We start from the raw sequence: 23,092 nt of genomic DNA, 5'->3' as shown, positions 1-23,092 counted from the left end.
TGCCCCCAATCCCTCCCAGCATCAGAGTCTTTTCCAATGAGTCAACTCTTCGCATGAGGTGGCCAAAGTACTGGAGTTTCAGCTTTAGCATCATTCCTTCCCAAGAAATCCCAGGGCTGATCTCCTTCAGAATGGACTGGTTGGATCTCCTTGCAGTCCAAGGGACTCTCAAGAGTCTTCTCCAACACCACAGTTCAAAAGCATCAGTTCTTTGGTGCTCAGCTTTCTTCACAGTCCAACTCTCACATCCATACATGACCACTGGAAAAACCATAGCCTTGACTAGATGGACCTTTGTTGGCAAAAACTTAGTGATTTTCAAAGATTTAAGTTGAATGAAATCCAGATCCACTCTTTAGTTGTTGATGCAGACTCATTACAAGGAAAGGAGCAGCTGGGATCTTTCAAAAAGGTAAGAATCAAATTTTGAATTTGAGAAAATAACTGATTGGTGAGAGAACATGGAAAATAGTGTGGCAAAACCATTGACCTGGAAACCTGGAGACCTCCATTTGGTCCTGGCTTGGTATACACTTTGCCTCTTCGGGTTTTGGCTTCTCTTTGTGAAAATGAGAGAATAGATGGATGCTCATGAAAATCCTTTCTAACCCAACCTATGTGATTTTATATTCTTAATGACCAAACACAGTTGTATAGATTTTGACCAGGATTTTTTTCCTTCAAGCAAGAGATGACAGAAGGAGCATAATGTGGTCATAATAATATTGATGTTGGAGCCAGACCACCTGGGTTTGAATCCTGGTTATAATGTTTATTAATGTTTGCCTGTTATCACTGTGGCAAATTACTGACCTCATGATGCCTCAGTTTCCCCATTCACAGAATGGGGATAATAAAGTACTGACTTCATTGGGTTATTGTGAGGAGTAAATAAGTTATCAGATGTAACTTTCTAGAATAGTGCCTGGCTCATGATAAGTGCTGTATATGGGATTGCTTTTATTGTTATAATAGCACCACTATTGACTTCTGTTGCTACCAGTGGGTTTTTAGGAGAGATGACAGGTTTCATTTTTAGACAGAGAATTTCCTGAGATCCTTGAGGACTGAGGCTTAGAATAGCATGTGCAGTTGCATTTAGAATCCCATGAGGAGAATGGACCAGTTATACTGCAGCCTGGGTGCGTTCACTCTCATATAGGGTGACTCTTCTTCCCACTGCTCTCTCCTCACAAAGGAAGCAATGTCCTGGCAGATTTCAGGGTCAAAAAGGCAAACCCCCCTCTTGCGCACTCTGGAAAGTAATCTAGATATGGCTCTAGTGTCCTGAGGCAATAATGTCTGATAATTTGTGCACTGACCAAGAACAGAGGTTCTATGTTCAAGTCCCAGCTTTGTTACTTTGCTAACTTTTTTGCCTAAGATAAGTTACTTAATCTCTTTATGCCTCTGTTTCCTATCTCTAAAATGAGAGTAATAATAATTATCCCTACTTCATGGTGTTGCTGTGGTGATTAAATGGAATAATATATGTGAAGTCCCCAGAAGATACCTGGCATATAGTCTATGTTTAGTTAATGGGAAACATTATAATTACTGTTATGATTATGCAACAGGGAAGAGTAATTTTAAATTTATGCTGGATCTGTTTCTGTGACTTTAACCCTTTTTTGGTATTATAAGAATACATAATGGTCTGCCTCAGGGAGATAACCTGAGCAGCCCAACTGTGAAGGATTTTAAGGAAGTGAAACTAACACATTCCCCTGCATTCTAGGGGACATTTGCGAGGACTGAATAGTCTTTTTACTTTGTTTCCTCACCCCGCTCCGCCCCCCGCCCCCCAACCTCTGATCTATAAAGAACCTGGCAACCAGGCCCTGACATGATAGCCTGCCAACTTCTTGGTCAGCTGACTCTCCGATTAAAGTCTCTTCCTTGCCGCAACCCTTTGAGAATCAGATTCATTGACCTGTCATGCAGCGAGCAGAGCAAGCTTGGACTCAGTAATGGTTATTATATTGAGTGAGGAGAATCTGTGCTCTGTGGATGATCAGTGACTCACTGGGAAAAAAATCAGGGACCCCATACTGTTAAATTAATGAATTCTAATTCTTAATTTTATATATGAGGAGATACTTGTGGACTAACTCACTTAATTTGAAATTGATGACTTTTGACTCTGAAAAGTTTTAATAGTAAAACAATAGTATACTATTAATGATATTAGTCACTATTAATACAATTAATATATGTTAATGTAATTAATGTAATTAAGTATATTAATAGTATGTAATTTAATAGTAATACAGTTCAGTTCAGTTGCTCAGTTGTGTCCGACTCTTTGTGACCCCATGGACTGCTGCATGCCAGGCTACCCTGTCCATCACCAACTCCCAGAGCCTACTCAAACTCATGTTCATTGAGTCGGTGATGCCATCCAACCATCTCATCCCCTGTCGTCCCCTTCTCCCGCCTTCAATCTTTCCCAGCATCAGGGTCTTTTCCAATGTCAGTTCTTCGCATCAGGTGGCCAAAGTATTGGAGTTTCAGCTTCAACATCAGTCCTTCCAATGAACACCCAGGACTAATCTCCTTTAGGAGGGCCAGTTGGATCTCCTTGCAGTCCAAGGGACTCTCAAGAGTCTTCTCCAACACCACAGTTCAAAAGCATCAATTCTTCTGTGCTCAGCTTTCTTTATAGTCCAACTCTCACATCCATACATGACTACTGGAAAAATCATAGCTTTGACTAGATGGACCTTTGCTGGCAAAGTAATGTCTCTGCTTTTTAATATGCTATCTAGGTTGGTCATAACTTTTCTTCCAAGGAGTAAGTGTCTTTTAATTTCATGGCTAAAGTCACCATCTGCAATGATTTTGGAGCCCAAAAAATAAAGTCTGTCACTGTTTCCATTGTTTCCCCATCTGTTTCCCATGAAGTGATAGGTTAGATGCCATGATCTTAGTTTCCTAAATGTTGAGTTTTAAGCCAACTTTTTCACTCTCCTCTTTCACTTTCATCAAGAGGCTCTTTAGTTTTTCTTCGCTTTCTGCTGTAAGTGTGGTGTCATCTGCATATCTGAGGTTATTGATATTTCTCCTGGCAATCTTGATTCCAGCTTGTGTTTCATCCAGCCCAGCATATCGCATGATGTACTCTGCATAGAAGTTAAATAAGTAGGGTGACAAAATACAGCCTTGACGTACTCCTTCCCGATTTGGAACCAGTCAGTTGTTCCCTGTCCAGTTCTAACCGTTGCTTCTTGGCCTGCATACAGATTTCTCAGGAGGCATGCCATGTGGCCTGGTATAGTAATACTAATGGAATACAAATGGCCTAGTAGTACACATGGAATGGAATCTTAGAGTTGGAAAAAAGTGCCAGTGGATGTCTAATACAACCACTTCTCCAGTACATATATCCCCCTGACTACCTCCCAGGTGTGTAGATGGTCCTATACTCTAAAGGTGGGGAAAGTTTAGTTTTGGTTTTTTGGTCCTGTTAGTCTATGGATCTCTTCCATATGTGATGGTCCATCCCAGGCTAGAGAACTCTGTCTAGCACACTGAGACTTGAGGAGACTGTTTATTGTAATGGTGTTCTGTTGGGATGGTAATGAAATCTCTTCTAACACTTAGGTTTCAATGTCTTGCCATGGGTCTGGTCCCAGATAACAATAAAATTGAGTGAGCTGAAAACAATATGCTCTTAAGTCATTGGATCAGCTACTCCATAAAAGAGAGAAATAGATTGAATGTTGACACCTGTCAGGTAGAAAGTTTGGAGTCAGAGAATTTAGATCCAGAAAAGATCTGGAAAATGATCCATACATTAGAAATGATCCACAAATGAAGAAACAGGGTCAGAGAGTTTGAGTCTCAGCCACATAGACTCAGCTAGCTAATATGAGTGAGCACAAAGAATAAGAGATCTTTCTACCACTTCTCTCCGATTCTCTAGCAGAGTGATTAGAAGTGTGGCCTCTAGAGACATACTGCCTTGATTCAAATTTTGGTTCTACCCCCTCCTGGCAGTGTGATCTTCAGACAGTTGTAGACTTTTCTCTGCCTCAATTTTCATATGTGAAAGATGGTAACAGTAATAGAGGTTTTGTGTGGATGAAATGAGATATGTATAAGACACTTAGGACACTTCCTGGCACATGAAAGACATTCAATAAGTGTTTGTTATAATTGCTTCCAAAGAGCCTCAGGAAAATCAGTTCTTAAGCCAGAGAGTAAATATTTTGGCCAGGTGAGTGTTTTCAAGTATTTTCTCTTGCTTAAAATATGGCCTTTAATTTTTTTCCTAGCCTCTAATTCTTAACTGATCTTCAGGACCCACTGTCCTGTTAACAACCATATTCTTCCCTGGAACCACTGTGAGTTTTGGATGAAAAGAGGAAATCTTTAAAAAATAATTCCTTATTATTTATATTTCCAGTCCATATTCAGCAGATATTTACAGTCATCTGCCCTGTGCCCGACACAGAAAGAGTGCTGCAGGGACACAGGGGTGGGTGGTCTTATATGCTTCTTATCCTCAGGGTGTGTACAAGTTAGATGGAACGGTTGGCAGTTAAATAGGTAATTTCTGCCACAAAGCTGGAGGAGGCACGGGCAGGACAGGCTAGAGAGTGATTTTACAGCACATGGAAGGAGCCTTAAATCCCTAAAGTTGACTTAAGGGATCAAGGAAGGACTCTCTGGAAGAAGTGATACCTCTGCTGAGACCTTAGTGGTGAGCTGGATTCTTGACTAGTTTAGATGGGGACTGGAGAAGAGTATTCCCAACACAGGGTATCATGTGTGAGTGTTGGGGGTGAGAGAAGGGCTCAGGCTTGAGAGAAAACATTGGGTATTCATCAATCCAGTCAACATTCAACAAGTGTTTAGTTAAGTACTTACTCCTCAGCAGGCATTGTTTTACGTACTATAGAGACATCAGATAACAAAACAGGCGATATCTTTATTTTCACGGAATTTATTGGGGAGAAGAAAAAAAAAATATTAAGTACAGGGAACAGAACTCCTTCAGGTCAGTCACTCAGTCATGTCTGACTCTTTGTGACCCCGTGGACTGCGGCATGCCAGGCCTCCTTGTCCATCACCGACTCCTGGAGCCTACTCAAATTCATGTCCATCGTGTCGGTGATGCCATCCAACCATCTCATCCTCTGTCGTCCCCTTCTCTTCTAGCCTTCAATCTTTACCAGCATCAGGGTCTTTTCAAGTTAGTCGGTTCTTTGCATCAGGTGGCCAAAGTATTGGAGTTTCAGTTTCAGCATCAGTCCTTCCAATGAATATTCAAGATTTATTTCCTTTAGGATGGACTGATTGGATCTCCTTGCAGTCCAAGGGACTCTCAAGAGTCTTCTCCAACAGCACAGTTAAAAGCATCAATTCTTCAGCACTCAGCTTTCTTTATAGTGCAACTCTCACAACCATACATGACTACTGGATAAACCATAGCTTTGACTAGGTGGACTTTTGTGGGTAAAGTAATGTCTCTGCTTTTTAATATGCTGTCTAGGTAAGCCCACAGAGCTCCTTAAGGTAGAACAATCAGGGAAGTGTTTAGGATGAAGTCAAGCTGAGACCACAAAGTTGAGAGGAGTCAGCCAGGTAAACACCTGGGGAGGGAGGGTTTCTGGCAGAAGGAACAACATGGGCAAGGGCAGGAATGATCAGATACTGTTGGAGAAATGAAGAGGACTGACCAGTGCGCTGGGGTGGGGAAAGTGGTGAGAATGATTCAGAGTGTCTGGGTTGGGTTGCTGGTGATGGAGAAAGGCATTTCTAGTATAAATTATTTATGCATTATTTTTTAAGACACATACAATGTGGTGTCCCTTTTCAAATATAGGAAGCTTTTGGAAGATATGTGTAGCTAATATCTCTTTTCTGAAGTGGGTCTTCACTCTGTGTTAATAGCTGAGATGAGGCAAAGAGCATATTTTTCATCACCACCAGCTAGAAATACATATAAGATACACGTGTGTCCAGATGCTGGTCCTATTCCCAGTTGTGAGCACATGTGAGCAGCATAACGACCCAGCAGGCTGCCCAGCTCAACAAGAGGGCTCAGTATGTTGGTTATAGGGCACTGGCAGGGGGTGCCGTGGGGAAGGGGGTACCAGTGTTTTCTCTGAGCTTCTGAGCTTTCTTTTCCTGTTTCATTCCTTTGGACTCAAAACTTGTGTTTCAAAAGTGCTTTAAATTCTTTCTACCCACCTTCAGTCTGCTTTGATCCAGATAAATTGGCCACTGTTTCTCTGGATTACCTGTCTCTGTTTTCTTATGGGCCCCATAGAAGACTCATGGCTCTTGTTTGCTTCCAGTTAACAGCTTCGGAGATGATGAGGAGCTGTCTACATCTTCTGACAGTGATGAGGAGATGATCAAACAATTTGAGATTTCTGTGTCCCAGTCCCAGAGTTTCCGCTCGGGAGGATCTGAGAAAGGAAAGCAGACAGGATTGGAGCATAAACCAAAACCCAGTCACTGTCTCTCCACCCACAAAGAAGACAGCACAGAAGTGTCCACCTGCAAAGGTATTCTTTGCATCAAACCTTTCCTTTATCTAGACCAGGTATGTCTAATGGTAAGAATGATTTTGAGTCACTGCACTGGTATTTGTGAGTCCAGAGAGGAGAGCAAAAAGAAGGGTGATGTCCAGAAGGTGGGACAAGGCAAAAGGACTGCTTCAGATCTTCCAAGGAGCCTCATGCAGAGAGAATGGATCAGCAGTACCAAAGTCTTGATCCTGAATTGTGGAAACCCCTTCCTTCCTCACAGTTTACTGCTTTGTACATTTTGACAGCTAATGACTAGAATGGTATTTTTCAAGGTTTATAAAATTTCATTCCATTCTGACAAGTACAAAAATGTTATATACATGTCTGCTGATGTTGCACTTCTGTGCCTTTCCTCCCATTTGAAAATGTAAGATCCATTTTCCATATATCTATGTAACCCCAGGAGATAGGTTGTATTATTAAAACAATAGGTATGTTTTACCTTCCAAATAAAATAATGTGTTTTCATAATATTGAATAATCTTTTTTAAACAACATGTACCCTGCACACTCTCCCTCATGCCCTGTAGTTTCTGGAGCCCAGCCTGTATTAGAATCCTGGGTATGAGCAGGTTTCTTGCCACCCTCCATCTTCATATTAAGTGTACTTTTCACAAAGGGAGAGGGGGACACTCAGGGCAGGGTGAGCACAGCCTGTGACTGTTAGTAAGGCTTGTCAAGGGTCCTTCTCCCTGCCCACCAGGCACACAAAAGAACCTGGGGAAAGAACAGTACGATATTTCTTAGTGCTTTCCATAGCAAAGGTCAGGCATCTCTATCTCTCTGACTCCTTTATGCCCAGAACCCTGAATGGCGTAGGACGTTGAAACAGGGAACAGTCTGTGAAGTGTATCTGGTAAAAAAAAAAAAAAAAATAATAATAATAATAAGCCAGAGAAAATGTCATACTGTCTACCATAGTGACCTGGTCTAAAATGACCTGGGTTCTCTAATCTTTTTCTTCTTTCCTCTGGGGTTGTGGTTCATCCAACCAGTGGGGTCATAGTTGGTCTTCCTTGTTTTTCAGCACTTAGTAGTAGGAAGACAAAAAGGAGAGTGTAGAACTGAGAGACGGTAACAGAGAAGAAATGTCTGATTTGATGATATGGATGAAGTGGGCAAAAAAAGAACAAAGGAGGCAGAAAGGAAAATTAACAAATGAGCCCTATTTTTTAGCAGGAATATAATAATTTGTGGATCTAATGTAATTTTATTTATTCACTGGGCCACATAGCATTTTATTGCTCGTCTTTTTAGCCCACGTAAGCCAAGAGATAAACGCTCAATGTAACCAAAGAATAGTAACGGTTGCCAGAGGCCCTCTGTAATCTCCTCACCCTCTCTCCTGTTTGGTTTTTCTCTGCTGTTACATCACAGCACTCTTCTCTCTCCACTGAGAGGGCAAATGTTAGCTAATGAAAGTTAATCGCAGTTGATCCCCTATGAGTAGCTTGTTTAATTCTAAAGCTAATGGCCCCATTTCCCAGAGGCCTAAGTGTCTAGATTTTGATTTATACAAACACAGTGTTCTGAGAATTCTGACAAACACTCTAGCCCTCAACCTTCCTGGAATTAGCAGCAACTTTTGTCGTAACTGGTGTGATTCTGAGTTTTTTGACAGATGGTGATAGAAAGGCTACATTTTTCTCTACCGGAGGGTGGAATGAGTCTACTACACTGAATGAATTACCTGTACATTTTGAAGAAAATCAGCAGGAGTTTTCATAAGAATGATTAACTGCATGCTAAATTTTAGGTTATCAAATGCCATGGAAATGTTAATGTAATTTTTATTGCATGATTTTTTTCTGTGTCATTTCTTTTTGTTCATTTTTAGATCATTGAATTTGTGTCAGCAGTAAAGAATAATGAAAAGATTAAGCATGCACCCCAGAGAGAATTTTTTTAACTCGTATTCTCTATTTAGCTATTTTCCCCTCTACCTTAAACATGTTTTTCTAAGATCAAATTTGCATGCATGCATGCTAAGTTGCTTCAGTTGTGTCTGACTCTTTGCAATCCTATGGACTGTAGGCCACCAGGCTCCTCAGTCCTTAGGATTCTCCAGGCAAGAATACTGGAATGGATTGCCATGCCCTCCTCCAGGGGATCTTCCCCACCCAGGAATAGAACCCTCATCTCTTATGTCTCCTGCATTGGCAGATGGGTTCTTTACTACTAGTACCACCTGGGAAGCCCCAAGATCAAATTTAATTGTAGACAATTCTTTCACTTAAAGGGTGCATTGAGAATGTAGAACCAGTGAAATTCAAGGTCTAAACCCACTTAAAACCTTCATCATATTCCAGCTAAATTCTCTCTTGTCTCACATATCTGATTTAGTGTTATTGTGAATTAGTTGTCACTGTATTCCTGCTAATGTCAAAGAGGGCTTGTCCTAAGTGATCTGAATTGGGAGCTGTGCATGAGGTCTCTATGAATGTAAGATGGGCTACAGAATAATAGCCCACTTATTGGACTTTTTGTTTGTTTTGAGCAAAGCCTTATTTTTGTTTGTGAAATATTTAGTTCTTAAAATGTTTCATAGTAGCTAATCATTACCTTCTTGGTGTCACTTAAAACAAGTCAGTTATCCCGTGTGTGTGTGTGTGTGTGTGTGTTTTAAGAGATTTATTGCAAAGAATTGGCTTATGTGATTGTGGGAGCTCTGAAATCCACTGTTCAGAAGGAGAGGCTAAAACTCAGGAAGGAACTGAAGCTTCAGTCTATAGATGAAATTGCTTCTCCTCCGGGAATGCCTCAGTTCTCCTCTTAAGGCCTTTCAAGGGACTGATTATGTAGGATAATCCCCTCTACTGAAAGTCAACTTTAATTATATTTACAAAATGCCTTCACAGCAACTCCTAAATTAGCATTTGATTGAATAATTGAGGCCTCTAGCCAAGCTGACACGTAAAATTGACCATCACGAATGGTAGGCCAAAGTATGGGTGATGGAGGGAAGGGTCTTGTAGTAGAAAAGAAAGCATAAAAGGATAATAGATTTATACTCCATCAAAGTGGGATATGGACTAAAAAATTTCCTCTCATAAAATAAATATGGTTGATGTGACACAATTATGCTCTGTAATTTCTAAGAAGCCAGGATACATTTCTCGACAACAGGCGATGACTTTTCTGTATGTGCTTAAGGTGACATGAGCTTCTTTAATTTAAAGCGTGTGAAGATGCTTTATGTAACAGTGAATAACCCTTCCCCCTCCTTGCAACTTGACTTGTCCCCCAGATTTGCCTTTCTAATTCATTCCTTGCTTGTCTGTCAAGGAAAATGGTTTGTTACATTAATATAGTTCTTACGTTTTTCAGTTACGAATAGCTTTTTAATGCTTTAATGTAGCTTTTGAAAATTCCCTTATTACTGATCTAAGTATTATCACTGTAGGAGTTGAAGTCATGAGACAATTTTATGGGGGTAATTTCTTGGCAGAGTTAGATTTTGTGCTGAGATCCTGCTGGGTGCTACACACGTTGATGGATGACCCACTGTTTAATAGGACATTTTAGTGTTCGTGTATGTGAGGAATGGATGGGCTAATTAGAGCCTGAGAAGAAAATTCCACTTTCTGTTATAGGGTTTTGCAAATGGAATACCCTTGTTCTGTCATTTTCTGGGTCTTTTGTGTGTGTGTGTGTGTGTGTGTTTGCCAAATAACTGAAAGTATGAATGTCAAGATTTTAGGTATCCTTTGAGAGTGTTTCCAAGAAGCCTGAAGTGAATTATTAAGAAAAACAAGGCAGATGGAGAACTTCTCAATGGCTTGCCATGATTTGGCAAAATCCCAAATGAGGGGTTGGATTTTGTGCCCTGAAAACCAAGTCTTCCCAAAGATTTGTATATCTGGTCTGCAGAGGGTGATGATGTGTTTTTAAGTTTGTGTGTTTATTGTAGGTGGATCAAATATTGTCTGCTAAACCACTGTCCACATTGCTCCATATTGCTACACATCTGGCTGTTTCAAGTATCTGTTATCTGCGTAGTCTTGAAAGCTACTTGAGATTTAATAAAACCCACTTAGAGTCTGAAGGAGGCAGAGAAGATTCAGGAGTTGTTGGGACTTTGGATGGACAGGAAGGAAAGGAGAGGAGGAAGGGCTTGAAGACCGCTGTGAACAAAAATACGCAACTGTTGTTTTCATGGACAAGTCTGCAGTATATGGATGTTGCTTAGCAGCTTCGAGGACCTTATGTTCTAGCTCAGATTTTTAGACCAATGGTGGGAACAACTGCTATTATACAGCGTGTAAATAAGAGCTGAGTTTGTCATCCTCACGAATCCTGTCTATATCTCTAATTTTCCATCATCCTGGGAGTGGGGGACACTGCGGAAGAGTAGAGGCCAAAGAGAAAAGACATCCTTGGCTACTTTCTGGATGTGGGAGGCAATTTAGTGTTATTGCTTAGGAAGAACAGGAAGACCCTGGCAGTTTTTCCTTATTATCTGAGGGTAACCTGGTTGTCAAGGAAGAGGAAGGGGATGAACAGGGTAAGGGAGCACTAAGAGAGAAGAGAATGACACTAAGGGCTGAGAAAGACTCTGAGTCTAAAAGAGTCAGGGAAGATTTGGGAGTTGTCAGGACTTCGGATGGACAAGAAGGAAAGGAGAGGAGCGAGGGCTTGAAGACTGCTGTGAATAAAAACATACAGCTGGTGTTTTCATGGCCGATGAGACCACAGATGTCTACGAGTTTGGTGGTAGTACTGAATGGGCTTTGCTGGATAAGATAAGACCAGACAGGTAAGCAAGGCTAATATTTATGGAAAGGCTGGTGGTTGCTAGGCAGATATTATTTCACACGTCCACAGTGAATTTCTGACGGGTTTTCCCAATGACTCAGTGGTTAAAGAACCTGCTTGCAATGCAGGAGATTCAGGAGACTTGGGTTCAATCCCTGGGTGGGAAGATCCCCTGGAGGAGGAAATGGCAACCCATTCCAGTATTCTTGCCTGGAGAATTCCATGGACAGAGGAGCCTGGTGGGCTATGGTCCATGGGGTTACAAACAGTCGAACATGATTGAGTAAGCAAACACACATAGACAAGGAAACAAAGGTTAAGACAGTTCAACAATTGTTCAAGTTCTTAATGCAGAACTTGGATTTTAAACCCAGATCCTCTGAATCCAGGGGCTTCCCAGGTGGCACTAGCGGCATTTGTGGTAAAGAATCTGCCTGCCAATGCAAGAGATACAAGAGATGTGGATTTGATCACTGGGTTCAGAAGATCCCCTGGAGGAGGAAATGACAACCCACTCCAGGATTCTTGCCTGGAAAATTCCATGGACAGAGGAGGCTAGTGGGTTATAGTTCATGGAGTTGTGAAGAGTTGGACTTATTTTATCCTTCTAACATAATGTACATCCTAAATATGCTCATATTAGCATAAAGCATTCAGTCTTCTTGTATCCTATATAATGAACTAATGGCTTTTGATTTTATGGGCCAAGTTTATCCACCTTATAGATGAGAGTGTGTTTCAGCAGATGTTATTTAATGAGTTTTGTTTTAGCAAACTTGATTGGGGTAATTGCTATTGCCCATTTTCTCTAGATAAAAAGATGAAACATGATAGTACATTTGAAAGAATTTCCTTTTTGCAAATTTAGGCTTGGATGGAGCCAGCCAACTGATTTATTCTGAGAATCTGTCTTATGGTGAAGATGATCCCATCTCTGCCCACTCACAGTCCACTTGTGAGCTGGGGGACACCAGGCACCATGGTGTATCTCCTGGAGAGACCAGCGTGGTCCACAGCCTCAGCCGGCAGTCCACAGAGGGCAGCCTGGAGATGGAGACAGCTTTTAATAACCGGGGATTCGAAGATTCCTATGCTACTGACAGCTCCTCTGTGTGGAGTCCAGAGGCAAGTTGTTTGTTTTTCCTTGCTTGAATATTGTCAGCTCCCTGGTTCGTTGTTCCCCTTCCCCTCCCTATGCTTCTCCTCCCTTTCTCCCCACCCTTCAAGAAGAAAATTTTTCCAAAAAGGAAGCATTGCTTTGAAAAACAAATACCTAAACAGCCTTTAATGGAAATGTATTTTTTATTCAGATGACCAAGTCCCGGTTCCTATGTGTGCCATTAAAAATTCATATATAAGTGAAATCTATCAAAATGGAAAATGAAGCATTGGTGGCAGATTGAACCCAGCAACAATCAGGCTTCTTTTTTTATATAAAGGAGTTTTTAGTTCTTTAGGGAGGCTGGATTATTTCCTTCATAGTTTCAATTAAATGGTGTCTACATATTTTTTTGTACCAAATCTTAAATTATAAATTTTTGAAAATGAGAATTATTTGGGAAGGAAATGAAAAATACAAAGGCCCTTCAAATGAAATTATACAAGGTGTTATGATGAAGATCTTACAGTATGAACATATTTATTAGGTCCAAATTGAGCTGAAGTTCTAAGAGATGGCATTAGTCTGTCATGTCTCTCTGTCCATTGACTTTGCTTTTTGGATAAATCTCTGATAAAACATACATTGCCTAATTTCTTTTTCAGTTGAAACTTACTCCCAAATATGCCTGAGCATCCAGAAGTATGACTGGAGGATTGCTCAGATTCATGTTCATTGAGTCACTGATACTATCTAACCATCTCATCTCATCCTCTGCTGCCCTCTTCTCCTTTTGCCTTCAGTCTTTGCCAGCATCAGGGTCTTTTCCATGAGTCGGCTCTTGGCATCAGGACCAAAGTATTGGAGCTTCAGCATCAGTCCTTCCATTTAATATTCAGGGTTGATTTCCTTTAGGATTGACTGGTTTGATCTCCTTGCATGACTTTAAGAGATATTAAATATTCTAATATTTAATATGTCTAATACCTACTTTGAAATTAATGTTGATGAGATAACTCATGTAGTTATATAAAAATTTGTGTGAATAGAGGAAGGAGAAGGGTAGATGGATTTTGTTAGCATCAGTCTGCCTGAGAAAATAAGCAGGATGAATCTCTTATTAGAACCTGGACTGTCAGACACACCAAATGCTCGTCAAGGAGGAGAAAAAAAAAATCACAGAAAATTATGTTTCAAAGCCTGACTGCTAAGGTACTGGAGCACATATAGAAAGCATAAGGAGATGCCACACAGGGATATGTGTACTCTGTATAGAGTATTGCTGAAGTCCAGGGATGGCAACTCAGATACGTGGTTTGTGGCTGGTTAAAAGAAAGCCTTCATATAGAGACCCTCAAAGCTCTATCGTATACATTTTGTTTTAAAAAAAGTCTGCTTCCTACTGGTTTACTGCCAAGAATCAGATCAAATCCCACACACTAACATTCAACATTTAAAAATACGATTCTTTTTGGCTCTCTCACCACATAAACAAAACAGAACTGTTTACCTGCCTATTGACAGTACCCTTGATAACCGTACCACTGGGCTTGGAATCACTTTCTCCAGGCAACCTCCCGTTTGCCTGCCTCATGGAGCTTCAATAGAAGACTGGGTGTTGAGGGCACTAAATGTTCTCAGACTCCAAAAATACCCAGACATCTCTGTGTGCTCCATTCAACCTCCTATCTATTTTGAGACAAAAACTGTAATTTGGTGCTCCTACAGTAGAACCTCAGATGCAGTGTGGAGGCAGTTCCTGTAAATGCCTACTTTGCAGGCTTAGCTCGCCTTTTAAGAATTGATTTATTTGCCTCTTGGCTGTATTAAGAAGCCTCTCTTCCCCTTTGTATCTGGCATCAGGAACACACTGTGGGGTTGTTTACTTTGGGCCACACAGATGACATCAACAGTATCTTGTTAAAACAGAAAAGCTTTCAGTTTGATAGAAACATCTTTAAATCTTCATGGGTTTTGCCAGTGTGGCCCAAGTGTTCCTGTCTTAAAGGAAAACCCAGGATATGAGAGCCAAAGGGATCATTTATTTTGCCTCAGAAGGAAACCGATCATGCAGTGTGCCTACCTGTTAGGCTGATGGTTTTTGCAAGCATTGCTCTTCTCTGCTGGAAAAGGCCATTGACTTTTTCCTGCAGACCCAAGGCTTGGCAGGGACGACGATGGGAGGGTGGTTGGTGATTTTGAGCACACAGGGAGGCGGCTGTCCTACTTTTCATCTCTGCTTTCCACTGATTAACTGATTGGCCTTGAGAAGTTAATTAAAATCTGCCAAATGGGGATAAAAATGAAGAGATTTTTACCTTGCAGGAAGGTCAGATGGATTAGCTGTATTAACAGTACCCACCTGAGGAGTGCCTTTAGTTGCCTGGTGATAGGTAGAGTGTGTTGAAATAATTACTTGCTATGAAAATATCAGCCTTCACAAATCTTGGTCTCAGATCAACCCAGGAAGGGACCACAAAGCCCATTTTTCATGAGCCATAGCTTGGATTGTCCCCGTCCAGAGTCTGGCTATTGCCTGGAGCTGTGTCTGATTCAAGATTCTCAGGACAATTATTTCAGACCCTTCCCCAGGACCTCAGCACAAAGCTGCAGATGGAGTGAACGTTTATCTGAATGCAGAGCCTGGTAGATAAGTGGGGAGATGCTCATTAACTAGATATTTTTACCTTGGCATTGACATTGATGACAAAGCTAGGAACTGTTAACTAATATCAAAAGCAGAGGCTTAAAAGGATGTGAAATTCAAAGTAGTGTGTGTTTCCACCTCCCATCTCCTATCTTATTTCCTCTTCATCTCACACACTTACTATGCATATAAGTAGTTAGGGTGACAGGTTTGTGGGGGAGGAAGGTAGACACCGTCGTTTCATATGAGATTTTGGACTTTGAGCATTAATACTGGCAAATCTTGGGTAGTTCTGGCTGGACATATGATTTTGGGGGCAAAGAATGAGTTATTTAGGCATTCTAAGGCTTTATTCCACTCGCCCCCAAAATGAGGGTATTGAAAACCTATCTTATTAGGTTAATGAAAAGTTAATATGCATATCTAAAAAGATAATGCTTCTTAGCTGGATTTCCCAAAAGTACAGCTTACTTTGTTAGGACATGCAGTCCCAGGAATCAAGAGTGAGGGGCAAGGGAAGTGATACAGGGAAGGGAGAGCCAGTATGAGAGTGTATAATCCAGTTGTCTACCACTAAGTGTGACTCCTGACTTGATCTTGTGCAACTATACTATAAGAAACTGTAGAAATTAGTCCTAGGACATCTGTCCAAGGGGAGAAAAATTTACTGCATGGGGCATGAACCCCCCACATACTCTGGAGTTTATATTCATGGGTGCCAAGAAGTATTCTGTAAATTTCCAAGCCTTGACATCAGCGAATAGGCCTTTGGTGAGAGTTGAGAGTTACCTTGTGTGGGACGGAGGAAAGACTTTGTTGGTTTGTGCCAGACAGAAGCTCCTTAGAGCCCAGCCTGTAGGGGAAGAAGGAACAAGAGGCCAAGAAGGTCTGAAGTGTGTAAGAATGGGCTTTGCGTCCATAAAGGGTTTAGTGTGCTACCTGGTGTAAGGAAGGGCTTTAGTGAGTGTTAACTGTTATTCCTTAAGGTCCAGCAAGCAATGTAGAGATGATCAAGGGTAAGCTAAAATAGATGGGAGTTTTAACAGAAGACTGTGACTTGATTTTTGAGTTGGCATAACTCCTTGGAGACTCGCTTCTAATATTATATCTACACTAGTCAGTTGTATTCAAAAGTCTCTATAGCAACCACTTTTATCACTTGAAACTAAGTACCTCTGAATAGAAACACTCACACATGAATGCATGCTCAGAGGAAAAAATGTAAGAAGCCTAAATTTTCCCTTAAACAAGGAGCCCAAGTTTTCTTGGTAGACTAATGTGAGTTTTAAAAGAGAGGGCAATTATTAGACATCTACTAGGTGTCAAGTCCTTTAATTTTCACAGCAACCCTGTAAAGTAGGTATCATCTCCATTTTACTGTTGATTAAACCAGGAAGTGGGAAGGATTAAATAACTGCCCAGTGTCCTAGAGGTAGTATGTGGTAGACTTGGGATTCCTAACAATATCTCATTCCAGAGAATCATGCACTTTCACCTGACTTCTGTGGGTAAGTTTTGTTGATGAACATGCATTTTTGAGGTCTGTTATTATATTTTTTTTTTCTTAGAATCTTAATTTAATTTTTATTTTTTTAAATTTTATTTTATTTTTAAACCTGAAACACTGTATTAGTTTGGAGTATAGCCAATTAAAAATGTTGTAATAGTTTTAGGTATACAGCAAAGTGACCCAGCCATACATATACATGTATCTCTTCTCCCCCAAACCTCCCTCCCTTTCAGGCTGCTGTATAACATGAGCAGAGTTCCCTGTGCTCTACAGCAGGACCCTGATTGTTACCCATTTTAAACAGCAGTGTGTACATATTGATCTAAAAATAAAAGAGTTCTTTATCTTAGCACAGCTGATACTCTATTACATAAAGAAGAACTGACTCTTATTTACAGTGAGAATCAGACCAAAATTTAGTCATGAGTAAGAGGCATGCCTTCAGAGGAAAAAATCAAATTATGTTGACATTAGTAATAGTGTGTTCGAGGGTGGTTCATCATAGCAAATGTGATTCAGCTCCGTTTTCTCAGTGACGGCATTGAATCTGACTGGCCGAGGTGAACTGCTGCCTAAAAGTGATGTTTCATACCAAGGGGCCATGATTGGAAATAAGCATCAGTTCAGTGATGAGAATAGATATCTACAGAGGCTTGTCTGAGCCGAGCATTTTCCCACAGCTTCCCAGGTGATGCTAGTGGCAAAGACCTGCCTGCCAGTGTAGGAGACATAAGAGATGTGGGTTCAATTCCTGGGTTAGAAAGATCCCCTGGAGGAGGACATGGCAACCCACTCCATTATTGCCTGAAAAATCCCATGGACAGAAGAGCCTGGCAGGCTACAGTCCATAGGGTCATACAGAGTCAAACACGACTGAAGCGATTTGGCACATTAAAACCTCACAATGACACTCTATCAAGCGGGCACCTTAATGCTCATTTTTCAGCTGAGGTCCAGAGAGCATGACCCTTTTGGTCAGGGCCAAAAAGCTATTCAATGTTGAATTTTAATTTCAACCCAGGTGTTCTGTCCCCAAGCCCAGCGTTGTATTTGCTAAATGGCTGCAGGGGATGCCCTCCTAAACCCTTCCTACTCCAAGAGTGACTGGAGGCTAGCTGAGACTTCCTTGCGACCTGAGAAATGCAGAATCCCAGACCTGACTCCTGGTCCTACTGAATCAGAATTCCCAGATGATTCAAGTCCACTAGAATGTTTGAGAAACTCTATCCTAAACCTTTTCCACCATGTAGATAGACAGTCTATTAAAGGCTCACCTGTCCATGACCCCTGCTAGGATCCTTCTCTGCAGGGGCTCCTGGTTCAGAGAGCAAGGCCCAGGCAGAATCATTTCTCCTGGGAACTTAAGGAAAAGTTAGCTTATGGCAGTTGCATAATTAACTAATTTTAGACTTAGTATTTCAACTGGTTTCAATGATAGCACTTTGCAAATTGTAAAAGTTTTGTTCATTCATTCCAAAAGTATTCATATGCTTTGAAGGCTCACCATATGTCTGGTGCTGTACCCTCAAGGAACTCCCAGTCCGATGGAGAGACCAGGAAACAGACCTTTCTAATGTATGAGGTTATAAGCTACCAGTCCAAAAGCGTGAGGTTCTGAAGAAGCACAGAGGGGCACCATCTTTCCAAGATGCATTAGGCATTGTTCCATTTCTAATCTTTCCCTCTGTCTACAACAGGAACAGGACGGGACCAATTTTCAGGTGCCACCTGGGGTCCCAGAGCCCATCTCAAAATGTGGTGACCTGGATGTCATCTTTGAATATAGAGCTGCCAGCCAGAAGCTCACAGTGACCATTGTCAGAGCACAGGGCCTCCCGGATAAGGACCGAAGTGGCGTCAACTCCTGGCAAGTGCATGTGGTGCTGCTGCCCAGTAAGAAACAGAGGGGCAGGACAAGCATACAGAGAGGGTCCAACCCCATCTTCAAGGAGAAAGTCACCTTCGCCAAGCTGGAGCCCAGAGATGTGGCTGCCTGTGCGGTCCGCTTCCGCCTGTACGCTGCCCGCAAGATGACCCGGGAGAGAATGATGGGTGAGAGGCTCTTCTATCTCAGCCACCTGCACCAAGATGGGGAAATGAAAGTGACTCTTGTTCTGGAGCCAAGAAGTAATATCAGTGTGAGTATGTTAAATGGTGCTGCTAATGACGTGCTATGTTGGAGGATCTGGAATTGTCAGCCCTTAGTGTAGTATATTCAGCCTGTGAATTCAGACACCCTTAATTTAATTTCCATTTTGCCCTTCTCATTCTTGTGAGCCATGCTTTGCACTTCATGGTCCAGTGGGGTTTTTATTTGTGTGTGTGTGTGCCCATAGCCCCTATAACCTGATGGATGTATCCCTATCTGTTTTTGGACATGACAGCAGCAGAGTAAAGGAGGACACAGGGAAACTGCGAGAGATTTCTTGGCCTTCTCACTAGCTGATAAGTGGTTCTACCACCCATCCCCCTGCCCTGACCCCAGTGTACATCTCAGAGATGTAAGAGATACATCTCATGATGCATCTCAGAGATGGGGTTTTCAAAGTGAGGTTCTTAACAAGTGTGCCTGAGTAGGCTGTAGAGTAGCCCTGAACTCCAGCCACTTCTAAGACCTTCCATTTATAAGACTGGGCTTCTTCCACATGCCCATCTTCTATGTCCCTGGGTTTCAAAATAAGACAGGACAGCTTTTATATCTACAAACAAGTAACTCCCTCTTCCTGTGGGTTATATATACATCATCCAGTGTGAGGCTCTCCTTCTAAAAATCACATAAAAGATCAGGTAGTTATCATGGGCTGTTGGGCCAATCAGTCATTCATTCCAAAATGTTTATGAGTACCTACTACATGTCAGGTGCCACATAGGCAGAGGAAGGAACAAAATAGGGAATGCCCTTGCAAGGTGAACAAAACAGGTGATGCTTTACAATCTGGTGGAGGAGGGCGACAATAGACAGCCAGGGTAGAGAGTGACAGAGGCTGTATTTTCTTTTGAAGGGTCAAAAAATTATCTTTCAGGTGGTGGTATGACATAGAAAACAAGGAACCGAAGAAGCCAACCTAGGTGCCGTGTGGACAGGGTCTCCAGACAGAGGGGCTGGTATATGTAGACACCAGCAGGTGGGAAGGGGCTTGACTTGTCTGAGGAAGAAGAAAAGAGCCAGAGAGTTCAGACTGTGCTGATGGGAGATCCAGCCACTTACATTTTTAATAGATGTCTCAAAATTCATATCTTTAGACTCAAAATCCTGATTTTTGCCTCACAAAATCTATTTTGGGCTTCCCTGGTTGCTCAGTGGCAAAGAATCCGCCTGTCAATGCAGGAGATGTGGGTTTGGACTCTGTGTTGGGAAGATCCCCTGGAGGGGGAAATGGCAACCCACCCCAGTATTCTTGCCTGGGAAATCCCAGGGACAGAGGATCCTGGTGGGCTGCAGTCCATAGGGTAGCAAGAGTCAGACAAGTCTTAGCGACTAAACAGCAATAAATCTATTTACCTGCAGTCTTCCCATCTTGGCTAAAGACAATCTCATGCTTTGCATTCAGGTCCAAAATCTTAGAAGTCATTTGTGACTTCTCTCCATCTGAAATCCTACAGGCTTTTTATTAAAAATCCAACCAGAGCCTGACTCTCTGCTGGATTATTGAAATGGCCTCCTCCTATCTCCCAGATTCCACCTTTGTCCCCTATAAACTATTTCTAGCTTGGGGACCAGAAGGAGCCTTTAAGACATAAACTAGATCACATCTTTATTGTTGTGGTTCAGTCACTAAGTCATGGCTGACTCTCTGAGACCTCATGAACTGCAGCACATCAGGCTTCCCTCTCTTGTCTCTGTTCAAATCCCTCTTTTTTCCCTAAACTCAGAGTACAGTGTGTCTTAAATCCTGGGGAACAGAAGTCATGGGACTTCAGAGGAGTCCTGCATCATAAAGCATGGAGACAGGGATGCTCCCACCCCTGTAACTCTGTGTCGGACCCTGTGCTTTGTGCTGGGGGCACAGAGCTGAGTAGGGGAAATGAGCTGTGTGAAAGAACCTTGAAGTAAAAATCCTCCCATTTACCTGTTATTTGTTGAGCGTGATTATCAGCTAAGCACCGGACAATGCACTGTGACAGACTGAGGGGTTTATAATATAAGGCTGAGGATTTGAGGGGAGAGGCAAGCTGTGCAGTGACAGGTATCACAGTGCACACTTCTGCACAAGCCCAGGGGACGGGGTGGCCCTCACCCCAAACTAAGCAAGTATCTCCTTGTGGGATTATCATCATCCAGACAGCAGGGACTATAACGCATCTCTTAAAACTGCCTTGCCCTGTAGTTTATAAATTGTGTGTGCTAAATTGCTTCAGTAGTGTCCGACTCTTTGCAACCCTTTGGATCGTAGCCCAACAGGCTCCTCTGTCGTGGCAAGAATACTGGAGTGGGTTGTTATTTCCTTCTCCAAGTTTATAAATTATGTTCTATGAAAACCTCTGTGGGCTCTATAGGGATCCCGTGGCTTTGTAAATAGGGTAGTTTCCTAAGATGTTAAGAAATATTTGATTTCTTTCAATGCATTTATTTATTGAGGTTCCTGATGAGAAATTTTACGAAACAATTTCAGATTTTGAGAAGAAAGATTTGAGCAGAGTCCAATGCACATGTTTCTTTTTCTAAAATTTATTTTTAATTGGAGGATAGTTGCTTTACAATGTCCTGTTGGCTTCCATCATACATCAACATGAATCCCTTCCTCTTGGACCTCCCTCCCATCACCCACCCTATTCTGCCCCTCTAGCTTGTCACAGACTGATGCACATGTTTCTGATGGAGGAGGTGGTGGCTCTAGGAGGCTGGCTCGCTGGCCCGCAGAGCCCATTCCCACTGCTGCTTCTTGGGTGAGAGTCAGTGTCCTGATCTTTGCTCTCCTCCTCCCGGCGTGTCTGGTGCACAGGGACAGATGCTTTGGAGAAGCAATACACGAATATATGACAGAAAGTGTGGGCTCCGCTGGTGCCTAAGGTTCCTAAGACACACAGTCCTTGTGTCAACTTCCTTACTGAGCAGTTGTAAAAGTGCTCATGTTCAATAGAATTCATTTCCATAGGAAGAAAAAAAAAATGTAGCATCTGCTGTATTCCTGACAACCTTAAAAAGCAGAACTGGGGGCCAAATGTTCTATGGGGTGGTGGCAGAAATGACCACTGGGTCATTTCTTTTCTGGTGAAGGCAAAATGCCTCCTATATTGCTGCATTCCTCAAGAAGCTGCAGAAAACAGAAGCTGAACTCATGCCTGGGGTGGACGTGAAGCATTTAAGCACAAATTGCACAGGAGGGAATTTGGGTCTGCAGTAAATGTCTTCTTAGCTCTCCATGTATCTTTCTGGGTTTGATTTACACTAGTAATAACATCTTTGTCCGTTTTGTCTTTAGAGAGGAAAGGGTGAATGGAGACAGCGCTTGAAACAGATATGTCAGCTAATAACGCAGGGAATCCCATCCAGGACTGCGCTCCCCAGGCCCGATTATCATTCACACCGAGTGCGCCCTTAGTAATCTTTGGCAGCAGTGGAGGTTGGGGCCACAATTTCGCCAAACATATCGGCTTTCTGTATGGGTGAGGCGCGCAGCAGGGGCCAATGGATCCTTTGTTGTTCTTCCCCTCCAGAGTGGAGAGTCTCCGCTCAGCCCATCTGCAGTGTCTCACAGTGATAGTGCTTCATCCACGCAGTCGCTGTCGCATGGAGGGGCGCCAGAACTGTTGGTGGGGCTGTCATACAATGCCACAACGGGGCGATTATCCGTGGAGATGATCAAAGGCAGCCATTTCCGAAACCTCGCTATGAACAGAGCACCTGGTAAGTTCATGCCTACACCCCCAGCTCTGGTCCTCCCAGAGGCAGGCAAAAGGTTGTGTCTGCTTTCATCTCAATTCTGTAACTTGTAAAATAAAAATGATCTTGGTGTGATTTAGACAATTTTTACCAAATGATACCTCTGGATTTTTCAAATACTTTTCTGTTAGATTGAAGGCTTCTCTGATACCTGGATGAATCTTGATACAAAACAGGCTGGCCTCTGTGAGTGTATTAAAGGGAAAAGAATGATGTCTTTTCAGCAGCATAACATGTATGAACAATTAAAATCTGCTAATAGGCCCAGGCCCTCAAATACTTTAAAGAGGGAGAGTTCAGTCTTTGGAGGCAGGCAGACTTGGGATCTAACTCCAGCTCTGCTCATTTAACTGGTAGCTTTGCTCTGATCCTATACATTTTACCTCTCTTTCTGAACCTCAGCAAACTCATCTGGAACAAAGGAATAGTAAGAGTACCTTCCTCGTGTGTTATTTTGGGGCTTAAATAAAATGATTTATGTAGAACATTTAGCATAGTGCCTGACACATAGTGAGCATGCAAGAAATGTGAGTGGTTATATTGTTGATGGCAGAGGAGGTGGAGTAAGAAGATGTGGGCAATCCAGGCCTGACTCACCAGGGAACCTTCTGAGATTACCCCTGAAAAAAGCAACTCAAAACATACCCCATAGTGG

At 42.1% G+C, this 23,092-nt stretch overlaps 1 protein-coding gene across 3 annotated transcripts in view; it reads left to right on the top strand.

Annotated features, from left to right (window-relative positions):
* SYT16 (synaptotagmin 16) overlaps positions 1-23,092 on the top strand; it is a 296,976-nt gene that overhangs the window by 253,794 nt on the left and 20,090 nt on the right. For all 3 annotated transcript variants that reach the window (XM_025296465.3, XM_044924889.2, XM_044924890.2), the window contains 4 exons: positions 6,306-6,518; positions 12,166-12,422; positions 18,251-18,691; positions 22,212-22,401. In XM_025296465.3, coding sequence (XP_025152250.2) covers positions 6,306-6,518; positions 12,166-12,422; positions 18,251-18,691; positions 22,212-22,401 — 1,101 coding nt within the window. The remainder of the gene's footprint in view (positions 1-6,305; positions 6,519-12,165; positions 12,423-18,250; positions 18,692-22,211; positions 22,402-23,092) is intronic.

Source organism: Bubalus bubalis, chromosome 11 (genome assembly GCF_019923935.1).
Source record: "Bubalus bubalis isolate 160015118507 breed Murrah chromosome 11, NDDB_SH_1, whole genome shotgun sequence".
NCBI lineage: Eukaryota > Metazoa > Chordata > Mammalia > Artiodactyla > Bovidae > Bubalus > Bubalus bubalis.
Note: the sequence above shows the minus strand (reverse complement) of the source record. Positions and strands in the feature narration are given on the sequence as shown.